Source organism: Microchirus variegatus (assembly GCF_963457635.1).
Source record: "Microchirus variegatus genome assembly, chromosome: 11".
Taxonomy (NCBI): domain Eukaryota; kingdom Metazoa; phylum Chordata; class Actinopteri; order Pleuronectiformes; family Soleidae; genus Microchirus; species Microchirus variegatus.
In genome coordinates, this window is record NC_139812.1 from 23,708,522 (window position 1) to 23,722,230 (window position 13,709).

At 39.0% G+C, this 13,709-nt stretch overlaps 1 protein-coding gene across 1 annotated transcript; it reads left to right on the forward strand.

Annotated features, from left to right (window-relative positions):
* Positions 1 to 4,314: 4,314 nt before the first annotated feature.
* Positions 4,315 to 11,288, forward strand: slc25a16 (solute carrier family 25 member 16). The gene is made up of 10 exons (XM_083897950.1): positions 4,315 to 4,589; positions 6,179 to 6,307; positions 7,186 to 7,278; positions 7,362 to 7,495; positions 7,586 to 7,649; positions 8,424 to 8,545; positions 8,643 to 8,709; positions 8,802 to 8,964; positions 9,125 to 9,193; positions 9,897 to 11,288. The coding sequence occupies exons 2-10, from the start codon at positions 6,211 to 6,213 to the stop codon at positions 10,051 to 10,053; spliced, it is 966 nt and encodes a 321-aa protein (XP_083754076.1). The 5' UTR covers positions 4,315 to 4,589; positions 6,179 to 6,210; the 3' UTR covers positions 10,054 to 11,288.
* The last annotated feature ends 2,421 nt before the right edge of the window (positions 11,289 to 13,709 follow it).

Sequence of the window (13,709 nt, forward strand, 5' to 3'; positions counted from 1 at the left end):
GAACTGCTAATAATACTCCACTCCACCGAGACAGCGACACCTTGTATTGGTTTCCCTCCTCGGCAAATATAGACTGCTGCTGCCGCTGCTGGTGGTGAGTTCAGTCCGCTCACGACGCTGGAACACGGACGTGACACGAACGCCGACGTGAGCACACATCCAGTCGGTTTTCATCGGTGCACCGCGACGTCTCTGGCGGAGCACGAGTCCCCGGTAAAGGCGTGATTATAATCCCTCTTCTGTCAGTCTGTCCACGGCAGCCCCGCTGGCTCTCTCTCCCTCCACAGACACACAAGCTCCGACGGTCTCCTCTGCTGGCTGCTCACTGAGCGAAGTGGACTGGAAAACCTGGCATGGATTTCTCCTTTTCTGTTTTTTTTCTTTTTCTTACTACCACTGCAGCTTAGACAAGGCAACAGTGGCGTGCACAGACATTTCAGGGGCTCAAATGAAAAAAAGGGCACCCCCCCCCCCTTTACAATAAGCCTAAAAGCTGAATTTGAATTGTGTAGACAGTGTTTGACTTTTATTGATACCAATGTAACTACTATAAATTGCATTAATTACGTGTCATTAATAACATTTTATTTATTTATTTTACCTTTATTTAACCAGGGAAGAATCTGGCCAAGGCACCAGCACACAATTAACATAAGACAGACAAGGTAATAAATAGATACTAGAGCTCCAACTAACGATTATTTTTGTAATCGATAAATCTGTCGATTATTTTCTCGATTAATCGATGAATCGTTTGGTCCATAAAATGTCAGAAAATGTTAAAAAAAAACATTGATTGGTGTTTGTCAAAGCTGGAAATTATGATGTTCTCGGAAGTCTTGTTTTATCCACAAAATTCAGTTTTAATGATTTCTTTGTTATGGGGAGCAAAGAAACCAAGAAAATATTCACATTTAAGAAGTTAAAACAATCAGTAATCTTGTTTTACTGATGAAAAAAGCTTCAAACCGATTATCGATTATCAAAAAAGTTGGCGATTAATTTTAGTAATCGATTAATAATCGATTAATCGTTTCAGCTCTAATAGATACATAAAACAAGGTAAGAAATTAAAAACAGGAGCGGACAATTTGGAATGTTTGGTTGAGATATGACTTAAGCTCAGAGAGTGAAATAAAAGCAGTAAGTTTGAGTGATCTCTTAATCTCATTCCAAGCAGCTGGTGCACTATAAATAAAAGCAGTCTTTGTATGACACGTTTCCATGACGACTGACGCTTTCCGTGCCTCTGTTTTTAAAGTTTAGGGTTACTTTAGAGACTAATTTTAAGAATCGCGAGTCACGTAAACATGGCGTCACATGCGTCTTTATCCGGTCAGTCGTCATGGAAACACGTTGACTCGTTAACATTTGACACCACTAGTTATTTACACCAAACTACTGTTACTTTTGTTTTGAGTAAAATCACAAAAGTGGCCTAATATTAATTTGCACTTTTGTATTCAAAGTGATACTGAACTTGAATTAAAGGGGAAATAAGTAGTTTATAGTGCCATCTAGAGGAGAAGCTGAAATTTACAACAAAGACCTGCTGCTCTGCTCACCCCCTCCCTTCCCTGAGCGCTACGGTATCCGCAGCCGGTCAAATGTCGTCCTCGTCGTCTTTCTCCGTGTCAGCAGATGAGGTTTGTGAGGCGAGGGAGAGGACGAGCTACCGCGGCCGTAGCAGACGAAGCGGAGAGAGAGGAGGCGGGACTTCCGCTACAAGTAAAGAGACGCTTGATTTGTTCTCTCGCGTTTGTCCTTACAGGCTCCGGTAGAAACATGGCGTCTCGCTGCTAACAGTGGCTATGCAACCGCGGTCCGCGGTCATGTTATTTAACATGACTTTTTGAAACACTACGAAAATGAAACAAAAACTATTATACAGCGACTAGACAATGCAGGAGCACATAATATGTATAAAAAAGTGGATTTTGGGTTATATAAACCCATAAATACTACATATTGTACCTTTAAATAAGTAAACAAGTTTATTGACTTTGGTTATTACATTTTAGAACACTTAAATTAGCAAATTCATCTACAAAATAAAAGCAAATAATTTAACTAACACTAAAAAGATGTCTAAAGATATCAAGATTTCTTTAATATGTTACATAGTTGTTGTTTTTTTCCTTTACACACTATACGACCAGGGGGCCCCAAGCACCCCCTTAATTTGCTGATGCCTTGGGCCGGCCCTGCAATAGTTAGAAAGATGTTTTTCTTGCAGAAATTACAGCTGAAATTAAATGTTTATTCATTTAGAATTGGTGCTCGAACATCTGTGCTCGACAGAATGAAAGTTAAGATGACTCGAATCTGACGTATCTATAATTAAAATTCATTAATAGAGGAATATCCATAATTCCAGTTAATCACAGAGGATCTCTGGAATTCACAATATCAATACCAACTTTATTTTTTTAGAGAAATCTGTAATTCAGTCTTGTAAAATAGGCTAAATGAAAGCTGAGACTATGGCCATTATGGGTATATGTGTATATTTTTACATATATATAAAGTATATATGTCAACATCTGTGAACACAGTCTTTTGTTCTGCAAGGCACATGCACATTTCAACAGTCACGCCTTGTTTAAACACTTTGCTGTGTACTTTAAACTATAGGCCATAAAAGTAGTATCCTAGTAGTGTCCTGTAGTTCTTCTCAAGACGCCACTGCAGCAGTACAAATAATATTGTATTGCATGCTGTATATTATATAGCCACCAGGGGGCGACTCCACTATTTGCAAAAATCCTGATCATGATGTAGATTTTAAAAGGGGAATTTTAAAAACCCAAGACTAGGAAAGAAGAAATTAAAACAATGGTTAGATTTGTTGGTGATTTAAATACAGATTCAGTCATGTGAGATAGAGGAAGTGCGATGATAGTTATGGAGTGAATTAATTCCACAATTTGACTCTGACTCTACTTAGTTCCCACTAAATGTCAAATAAGCCTGTTTCAGTCAGGTCATGTGGTTTTACCTCTTGTAAAACGTGTTTCTAAGGTAAACAACTTTTTTATCTTTGGGTAATATTTCAGTTTTATCTCAGCAGTCATTTTGGATTAAATTATACATTTTAGAATGGTATTGGTTTAACCACACATTTTAATATTATTGGATTAATTGTGAATTGTTTTAATCAAAGTTTTAATATCATTGGGTGCATCATAATGTTTATATTATTATTTTAATCAGATGTTTTCATATTGATTTTTAATTTATTATTATTGCATTTAATTTGTTCTGACTATTTTTAATTAAGTCAATCATTTCGTAATACAATAATACATAATACAATAACGTTGGTTTAACCCTAGAACACCATTGCCGTGTGGTTTTCACCTGAGCAAATACATTTATGTGATTTTCATGAAAACCAAGTTTTCATCTTCATTATTTTTTATTCATTTTATTTTTTGTTCCCAAATTCCTAATTTTCCCGTAATTTTGGAGCATTTTTATATGGTCTCCTCATGATGCTTTTCTTTCATTTTGTTTTATTGGGTGTATTTATTATCGTGGGTAAAAATCACCCATCGTTTATGAGGAGCCGATTGTAAAGTTGCACATGCTAAAGTAAACATTTAGCAAAAAACATTTTTTTTATTGTTAGTTTTGACCAGATTTACAGCAATATTTGTGAATTTTGTGATATTTACTTCTCTTGTGAAAATATAATTTCAATGTTTAATCTGAATAAAACATCTAAATCTAAATATTAAACATTAAATATAAATGTTAAATATAAATGTTAAATATAAATGCTAAATATACATTTAAATCTAAATGCTAAATATAAATGTTAAATATAAATGCTAAATATAAATGTTAAATATAAATGCTAAATATAAATATACATGTTAAATATAAATGCTAAATATAAATATAAATGTTAAATCTAAATCTTTCGTTTGAAACTAAATGTTTAGCTAATATGCAAATTCACACTGCCGGGAACGGGATGTACCAAAATAAAAGCTCGGGGAGGTCAGGCTGTGATTATACAATCGAATAACGAATTAAAATCACCCTAGTGAGGGAAATAAACTTGAACATACTATCGTGATAATAACTAATAAATAATTTAACTAATAAATAATTTAACATTTCTATTTCTAACCGTTGTATTGTTAGTTTTACGTTAATTCATTTACATTTATGAATATAAAACAGTTTTAAAAACCTTGTATGTTCTTTTAACACTCACTTCAAACACGCCCGCCCATTGGCTGACGTCACGCTACGTCATCAACACGCGACTGTTTTCGCCCACAAGCTGTCATCCGTCCACGGCGCAAAGGACACTTGATTTAGAATGAACCTTCGCTCGTTCTTCTTCACATTCCACTCGAACCCTCACACGGTTGTCACTCGAGTGTGTGACACTTGTTTGTAAATGTGTGAGTGAAGGGACTCGGAGTCTGTGAGCGCGAAGTCCGCCGGCGTCCATGTCCGTAGAGACCGCTCCGAAGAGCAAACATCGTCCCGGAGCAGCTCAACGAAGCAGAGACACGGATTTTTTTTATCAGCTCACTCTTTGCTCCTTTAACTCCTCACATCGTCTTTATCTCGTGAGTATCTGTATTTAAGGCGTGTCTCGTCCGCTGCCTTTGAAAAAACAAGTCATTTTAATGCTTTTACGTCGCTGTATTTCCTCACTTTACCTCACTTTACATTTGTAGGTAAAATGACAGGGCCTGTTGTAAACTTTTTGGTGCCCTTGGCAAATGTGTCCCCCCCTCCCCACCCCTCATAGCCTGTGACTTTAGCTAACGCACCTGTTAAACCACAAATATAAAAATAAATACATTGATAAAATAATTGCATTATATGAGTTAACCATATCTAGCCACTAGTGGTTTTAGACGCTAACAACAAAACGACACTGGAAATTAGGGATGCACGATATAGGACTTTTTGCTGATATGACGATAGCAGGGTATCCGCCGGGTCTAATAAAGTCTTAAAAAGTGTCCTAAAATCTCATAAAAGGTCAATTTTGAAAGGTCTTAAAAATCTATCAACGTTACTTTTATTTAAGACATGCATAAACTTCAGTCTCACTTTGAAATGTTTCTATTTTTGAAGAAGCGATAACATAACTACAACACGGAACTAAAGTAGGCCACCTGTGCTGTACGGTGGGAATTTTTCGAGCACCACTAGCTAGCGTGCTGTGCACTCGCTGCAGTGTGTTACAGCTTAGCATAACAGCGGAGAAAACTAAATGAAAGCCCACAGCTAAGCCCAATTGCAAGTTCAACAATTTGTGGCTCAAATTTTCCTTCATGTCTTTTGAACTTTTTTGCCAGTATGGATTTGAAATGGGTCTTTTTGTGGGTCTAATTGTATTCATTATGGTCTTAAAAAGTCTTAAATTTGACTTGTTGACACCTGCAGAGATCCTGGATTTTTTCGTAATATTTTGCATACTCATGATGTCATAGCAGATGTAGATATACATTTTCTTCATTGAGCAAAAATAATTTAGCGTGAAATAAATAATCTGTAGGGCAGCAACCTTTATTCAACTATTATTAATTTATTTTAATCGTCATTTGGTACAACTTTATAATCGATGAATCAGTTTTTTTAATAATTAAAACTAGTTTCTTCGATTTTTCAGCTTCTTAAATGTGAATATTTTCTGCTATACTATATGAAGCCCTACAGCTCTTCAATGTCGTTTAAAACTACTTTTTGTCATATTAACATTTCAGTGCAGGAATGTATTATCCTCAGTAATTACACTGCCCTGTATGTCCTATTATTGCCAAATATGATTAATTAACTTAAAAGCGCCATGTGTAAGAATGTGGCCAAAAACGGTTACTACACACGGTTTTGTTTTTTTCCGCCGTTGTAGCTCAGACGTAACTGGCAACCCGTGGTTGCTCGGCAGCTGAGACTCTACTGACTGCATTCGTTGGTAGACGGCGGTAGCTCTGCAAAAACAAACAAATATTTTTCTGCGAATAATTTGGCTATACTGTTGTTGTTGAGTTCAGTTTGTTATATGAACATCATTCCTGAGTCTCTGTGACATATTAGGAGGATTTTATGGCCAGTTGCTTTAGATTTATTACATAATGCAGCTTTAACACACGCTGGAAATCATTAAAAAAAAAGACAATTTGTGTTTTTAATTCCCATGCTCCAGTCATGGATGTGGCCCGTTCCTGAGCAGAGAGGATGACGACGGAGGCCGCGGTCTCCACACCACCTGCCATCAGCAGCAGCCCGCCCACCAAGAGGGACTACTACTGGCTCCGCTCGTTTGTAGCCGGAGGTAAGAGCTGACTCATCTGGTTTTATTATCATTTTAATCTCTGTGATGATTTACAAAACAAGGTGGAATTTGACACTATAGGACACAGTTTCAAGTGACCGCGTTTAACTGCTTTCTTCATCGCTCTTTCCTTCTCTTAACGTTGTGTCTTCCTCTTCTTCTTTTTGTTTTGCTTCTTCCTCCTTGTCACTCTGTTATTTCACTGCTTCCTGGTGTCTTTTGAAACTTAATCTTTAATCTACTGTAGATGCTTCAATAGTGCCTTAAGGCCACATTATACTTCGCTGACTGCGTAACCACGTAGACCCCTCGAGCCTTCATCGTTCTCCGTCATGGTGCCGGATACGCACTGCAATTTCCTGCCCGATCAGTAGGGGTCGCTATGCAAGGTTGTTGTGCTTTTGGCTACAGTGAGCGAGCAATGGCGTCCGAGAGGGAAAGATTGTTGTTGTTGTCGTTGCAGCTGAACAACACTGAAACAGTGGCCGTTTCTCACCTGAAATAAATATTTTTATTCCCCGGAACGCAGTTTTAAGATCATTTGAGGTGGGAAGTAAGCCATTTAGAGTCTACACATGTGGTTTGTGTATTAAGATATGACATATATATAGTTGTCAGCGGTGATCGGCTCCGCCTCAGTGGACGCTCGGTGCGCACTGGAGCACCAATCGCAGCCGTTGCCGCCTCCGTTGTCCCTTGACGGAGTGACGGACACTTAAAAAATATTTTGTGCTGTAGCAGACGTCACAGAGGCTCTCCGACAGGCTCTCCGTCGACGCAGAGAGCTCTGTGTAACCTACATACAGCACTTTACGCAGGAGTGTAAATTGGACTTTACAGTGTCTGGTCACCCCAGTGATAAATCTGCTTGTGTTCAGGTGTAGCAGGATGCTGTGCCAAGACGACCATCGCTCCTCTGGACCGAGTCAAGATCCTCCTCCAAGGCCAGAACCCCCATTACAAACATCTAGGTAAAAACACGGAAACGCTGCCACATTTTCACACATCTGTGCCGTCACGTTACACGACTGCGACGTCTCGTATTTCTCTGCAGGAGTGTTCTCCACTCTCACGGCCGTGCCGAAGAAAGAAGGCTTCCTCGGATTGTACAAGGGCAACGGGGCGATGATGGTCAGGATCTTTCCTTATGGAGCGATCCAGTTCATGGCCTTTGACTATTACAAAAAGGTACGGTCAGTGTGTGCGTACAAAGAACACATTAGTGTTGGTTATAGAAATGTGACATGCTTTTATGTCATTGATGGGTGTGTGTTACAGCTGCTCAGTAAACAGATCGGGATATCTGGACACATCCACCGCCTGATGGCAGGTTCTATGGCAGGTAATTCATCGCTCATGCCACTGTCGTTGACAGCCTTGATTGTTGTTCTTCAGGCTTCAAGCGTTAGTGTATTAAATCAAAGGTCCAGTGTGTGAGCCTTAGTGACATCTAATGGTGAAATTGCAGGTTTCAACAAACGCAGTGACTCCTCCTCTCTCCTAGCATTCTTCAGTTCTTCGTTTGCTTAGTAAGCGTCTGCTTCAAAAGGCAAACTTTGGCTCTTTTGTCCATTTGGGCTCCTGTAGAATCGAGTACTTTGTAAACAAGACTCTTGCCCTGAGGATATCTAAAGTGGCTAATTCCAAGAATCACTATTAGCGTCGAGTTTATTGACAAGTAGTCTACTTACTATGTGGGTATATATAAATTCCAAGTTTTACACTGTGGAACAACACTTTTCTGAAGTGTTAGTATGATATTAAATCTTATAGATAGATTAGACTTAGCTTATATAACTAGCTAGCAGCTAGATAGATAGATGTTAGCTAGCTAGCTAGCTAGCTCGATAGATAGCTTAGACAGATAGGTGTTAGCTATCTAGCTAATATAACTAGATAGATAGATGTTACCTAGCGAGCGAGCGAGATAGATGTTAGCTAGCTAGCGAGCGAGATAGATAGCTCAGACAGACAAACAGATAGGTTTTAGCTACCTAGCTTATATAACTAGCTAGCAGCTAGGTAGATAGATAGATAGATAGATAGATGGATGTGCACGTATAAACTATATCACAGTAAACAACATATACCACATTTATGGTCTGTGTGTTGTCAGGAATGACAGCTGTGATTTGCACGTACCCTCTGGATGTGATCCGAGCCAGACTGGCCTTCCAGGTCAAAGGAGAGCATCGCTACACGGGGATCGCAAACGCCTTCCAAACCATCTACCTGAAGGTGATCCGTCGTAGTTTAACTTCATAAAACAAACAAACAAACAATCACAAAACACTGATGCTACAATGCTTGACAATACATTACTCTTTTATAAAAGGAGGGGGGGGTTTCAGGCTTCTACAGAGGACTAACCCCGACACTTATTGGAATGGCCCCTTATGCAGGTGAATATTTAGTTAAATCCAGTGTCATTGAGGACCTTCTTCTTCTTCTTCATGTTACATCACGCTTCTGTCGCTCTTTTTTAATTCTGCAGGCTTCTCCTTCTTCACCTACGGCACCCTAAAGAGCCTCGGCTTAAAGCATTTCCCGGAGATGCTGGGACGCCCGTCCTCGGACAACCCCGACGTCCTCGTCCTGAAAACCAAAGTCAACCTGCTCTGCGGAGGAGTCGCCGGTGCCATCGCTCAGACAATATCGTAAGTGCAGCGCTCCTGTGGGAACCCGACAAGCTCCGAGGATGAGCTGACACAATGTGCTTGGTTAATTTGTGTTTTTTAAAAAAAGAAAATTGCGATTGATCGTTTGATTGATTGATTTATGTGGCGTTTGATTTGGCCCCGCCCACGTTGTGTTCAGGTACCCGTTGGACGTGGCCAGGAGGAGAATGCAGTTAGGATCCGTGCTTCCTGACTCTGAGAAATGTGTGTAAGTAGCACTTGTGTTTCGACATGATACTCACAAAGGACATGTAAGTAAGGATTAGAGTTCTTAGACGTGATTTTTAGGGTCATTTTCCATCTGTAAAACTCATTTGATGTCACTTATACTTCGAGGGAAACCATTTTAGGGGTAATCCATTCCATCTAAAGACAGGTGTTTAAGTATAAGCCTCTATTATTCAGTATCTGCCCTTCTCTCATGTCTTTAAATGCACCATTTTAACACATTTGAATGATTTAAACCATTAAATGTTGGTCCCTGTTTCTCTCCTACTGTCTTTTTGTTATTGATATTATTTTTTATATCATAAAATGGAACAGCAGGAGCTCTCAATGTTTTTATTTGATTTGTTTGACGTACCTCATGCATGACAAAACTCCAGAGAGTGGAGAGCTGTTTATATAAGATAGAAATCTCTATGAAGTAGAGCCACAGTAGCGTTCTGCTCATACCTGTACAGTTAGCCATTCCTGCATTATCTACTTCATCTTAACACTTGCAGGTTTTCTTTTACAATAACAATTGTAATCACTCACTGCAAATTTAAAGTCAAATGTTTTTTAAGTTTAAATGGCTGTTTTTCCGCTGTTAAAAGATGCTAATTCACTTCGATGGACTCAAAAACAGCAAAATGTTTCTCTCTAATAATCTAAAAGTGTTCATAATCTCTTTTCTCGCACCTGAACAGGTCACTGAGGAAGACGCTGAAGTACGTGTACACGCGCTACGGCGTCAAAAAGGGATTGTACCGCGGCCTGTCTCTCAACTACATCCGCTGTGTTCCCTCCCAAGCTGTGGCCTTCACCACCTACGAGTTCATGAAGCAGTTCCTCCACCTCAACTAGCCACCGTTCTGTAATTCTTTTCTTCCAGGTACTGAGTCGTGAAGCAGCTCAACCCCAAATTGCTTCTTTTTCCATGACGGAACCCCCGGGACTCACTAATGTCTTAACAGGCTTTAGCGTAGAGTAGAAACTGCCTTTTTCCTCGTGTTCTCCGGACGCGCTAAAGGAACTCCGTTTAATTCTGATTAACTCAAAAACCGCCATAAGCAGGTAGCGTCAAATCTGAGCAGCTGTTTCATCAGTGTTTCCACAGATAGAGCGGTACAGAACAAACAACCTACACACACACACACACACACACACACACACTTTTTAACCGACGTTAAGCAGTTATTTGGGTCACATTGTCTTAACTTCTGGAGAAGTTGCTCTTTGTGTCTTTTCCTTTACCCAAAATCTAAGATTATAATATAACCCCGTTTACGTGCAGGGTTATTTTTAAAGACTCACATGATTTCCGTTTTTCCTGTTTTCAAGGCGACCTCACGTTTTTATTGCCAAATATGGATTAAATATGGCAGTTTGTGTCTGTGTCAAAAACCTGTGTTGTCAAATTTGTGCGCCTCGATGTTTTTCCGTGCGTCGCTTCGATGGTATTTGAATCGTGTACGTTGTCTGCAGGACTTAAGGAGAAATTTGCACTGCAGCTTTCTCTTTTGTCTATTTATCGATGTAGCGACCCACTGCCACTGGGTGGCAGCGTTCAACAGGATTTGCATTGTTTTTCCATCAGAGCTGGAGACGTCGCTCTCTTACTCGCATTTTATCAAATGCAAATGCAGATTATTCTCTTATTTTTTCACTTTCCTCACCAAAAAAACAACTTCTTCTGAGAATATTTAATGCAGTCAAAATGTTGTTTACATTTATTATTTCAGGAACGAGTGTGTGGTTAAATAACACACACACCTGTTTTTTTGTAGCTTCTTACTTTTCTCTGCATTTAACTTAAACTTATAAATCAGTGGTTTCTGATCGTTTTTGACTTAAGATTATTTAATAAGAGGAGAGACGAGAAAAAGAAGTGAAATGCATCAATAGACGATCACACGATGATACAGTAAACCATATAATTCTCCCAGATCACGTTGTAAAGTGCGAGTAAATGACTGACTTGTGTGTTACTTGTGATTTCTCGAACACGTGCACTGGTCTTATCTGTTTGTGAACGTCTGTGCTCCTGCTGTACACATTTACAGCCCTGTGTGTTCACTCTTACTGTTCATCCTGCTGAATACCTAATAATCATATACATGTATTTATAGCGGGCTCTAGGTTTTAGACGATGACTGAACACTGAAAAAAATGTCTTTTGTTTTTCTGTTGATTTGTGTCTGCCGTCCTCTCTTTTATAAACAGAAATAAATCACGTTTTTTTCCTTCTTAAAAACAGCACAGAGCCTCTTTATCTTTATTTTTTTGTCACGGAACGAGAGCAAAATATCACGTGCGGTCATATTATGAGACTGTTTTACACTCTGGAACAACACTTTTCTGAAGTGTTAGAATGCTATTAAATCTTAAAGATAGATACGACCTAGCTTATATAACTAGCTAGCAGCTAGATAGATAGATGTTAGCTAGCTAGCTCGAAAGAGCTAAGATAGGTGTTAGCTATCTAGCTAATAACTGCTAGATAGATAGATGTTAGCTAGCAAGCGAGCTCGATAGATCGCTCAGACAGACAAACAGATAGGTGTTAGCTACCTAGTTTATATAACTAGCTAGCAGCTACGTCGACTACAAAGATCGAAGATATAGATACAACTTACAGGTCACAACGTCTGTTAAAGCAATATACATACAGTATTTGCACCACTAGTAACATGAAATCAACAATTCTACTGAGGAGAAATACATTTAAAAAATGTGCTTATCACTGCTCGTTTTAGGTCACTGGGATTGAGATTAGTTCCTCGGAGATTAGGCGTCTGCCTGATGGAACTCATAATAAGACAGTCCAGCAGAACATCAGAGAGATCGTCGAGGATTCACTCGACACACTGAAGACTGTTAGGATCTTTGTGACGGTGGATTTTCATCGCAATGTTTGCCAACATTGACTCTAAACACTCTAAGTTAAAGGCGCCATATGTAAGAATGTGGCCAAAAACGGTTACTGCATTCAAATTCAAATTACAGAGGTCTTTTAGGTTTCGTTTTCTGACGTAACTGGCAACCCGTGGTTGCTGGGCAGCTGCGACTCTACTGACTGCAATGATTGGTAGACGGCGGTAGGTGGCGCCACATGCCAAAGCATGATTTCAAAACATAAACATGATTTGCAGTCTGCAAAATATATTTTTAATGCAAATATTTTGTCTGTACTGTTGTTGTTGGCGAGTTCAGTTTGTTATATGAACATTATTCCTGAGTCTCTGTGACATATTAGGAGGATTTTATGGCCAGTTGCTTTAGATTTATTACATAATGCACCTTTAAATATTAAAACAAGCTTTCAGCTTCTTAAATGAGAATATTTGCTGGTTTCTTTGCTCCATAATAACAAAGAAATCATTGAATCTTAATCATTTTGTGGTTTTTGAACAAAAACAAGACCCGTGAGACCACATTTTTCGACGTTTGCTGACACTTTACGGACCAAACAAGTACTCGATTTATCGAGATTAGGAACGTAATCGTTCGTTGCAGCCCTGCTCTCAACACAACCTGATCAAAACATGCATGTGAATGGGTATAAAAGACGTGCTGTATGTGTGAGTGAATGGGTGAAAGGCAAACGCTGACAAAGACCAGAATAGCACGATATAAATACAACAAAAAACTCCTCCAGGCCTGATTTGAAGCCTTGCTGAATATGATACGACATGTTTTCAAAGTGTCTCATCCCAAATTCTTTCCAGAATCGTTATTTCAATCTCTTATTCCCACTTTTTCTTGATATCCAAGCTATTTTCTCTTGTATACACAGTATGTGATAGTGCCTTAGTGCTGGGTATTTGGAAAGTAAGATGTTCTCCTGCTTCAAATAATTGTCCAAACTTCATTAGACCCCCCTTTTCTTCCCAAATTCAATAGTCCTAATCTCTTAGTCAAAGTAGTTTTAATCCCCTGATTATTATTTATATAAAAACTGTACCACAACACAAACCACAGAGGAACTCTGGGATGTATTTGCATTTTCACTGATACAGGAATACACACACGAGCTGCTGTTGTTTGATGGCAAACTCTGATTTGACTTGTAAATAAGAGCTAATAATAAAGAATAAGGTACGCTCACATTGGTGCTTGATGTCTTTTTATTACCAGTGAAACTTAGTGGAAAGTTTGTGTCTGACTTTTCTTAATCGCCTTGTGTTTTCAGACAATAATGAAAGGAATTTTGATACGTTCTCTGGAATATGATCATGTTCTGGAAGTCACACACACACACACCATAGTGCTGTATTGTATTTTGACCTCATTTAGAAAGACACACACACACACACACACACACACTCAAAAAACCCGCCCACATCACCAAAGGATGAAAGAGTGTGTGTTTCCTGCTCTCCCTTCAGCCTGGTTACACATCACCTTGTGCAGTTGCTGAAATACAGGAAGAGAAAAGGGAAACAGCTTTAAAAAAACTTTGTTGATCTGAACTCTTTTTTTTCTTATTCGTGCAGACGGGACATTTTTCTTTTCCCATC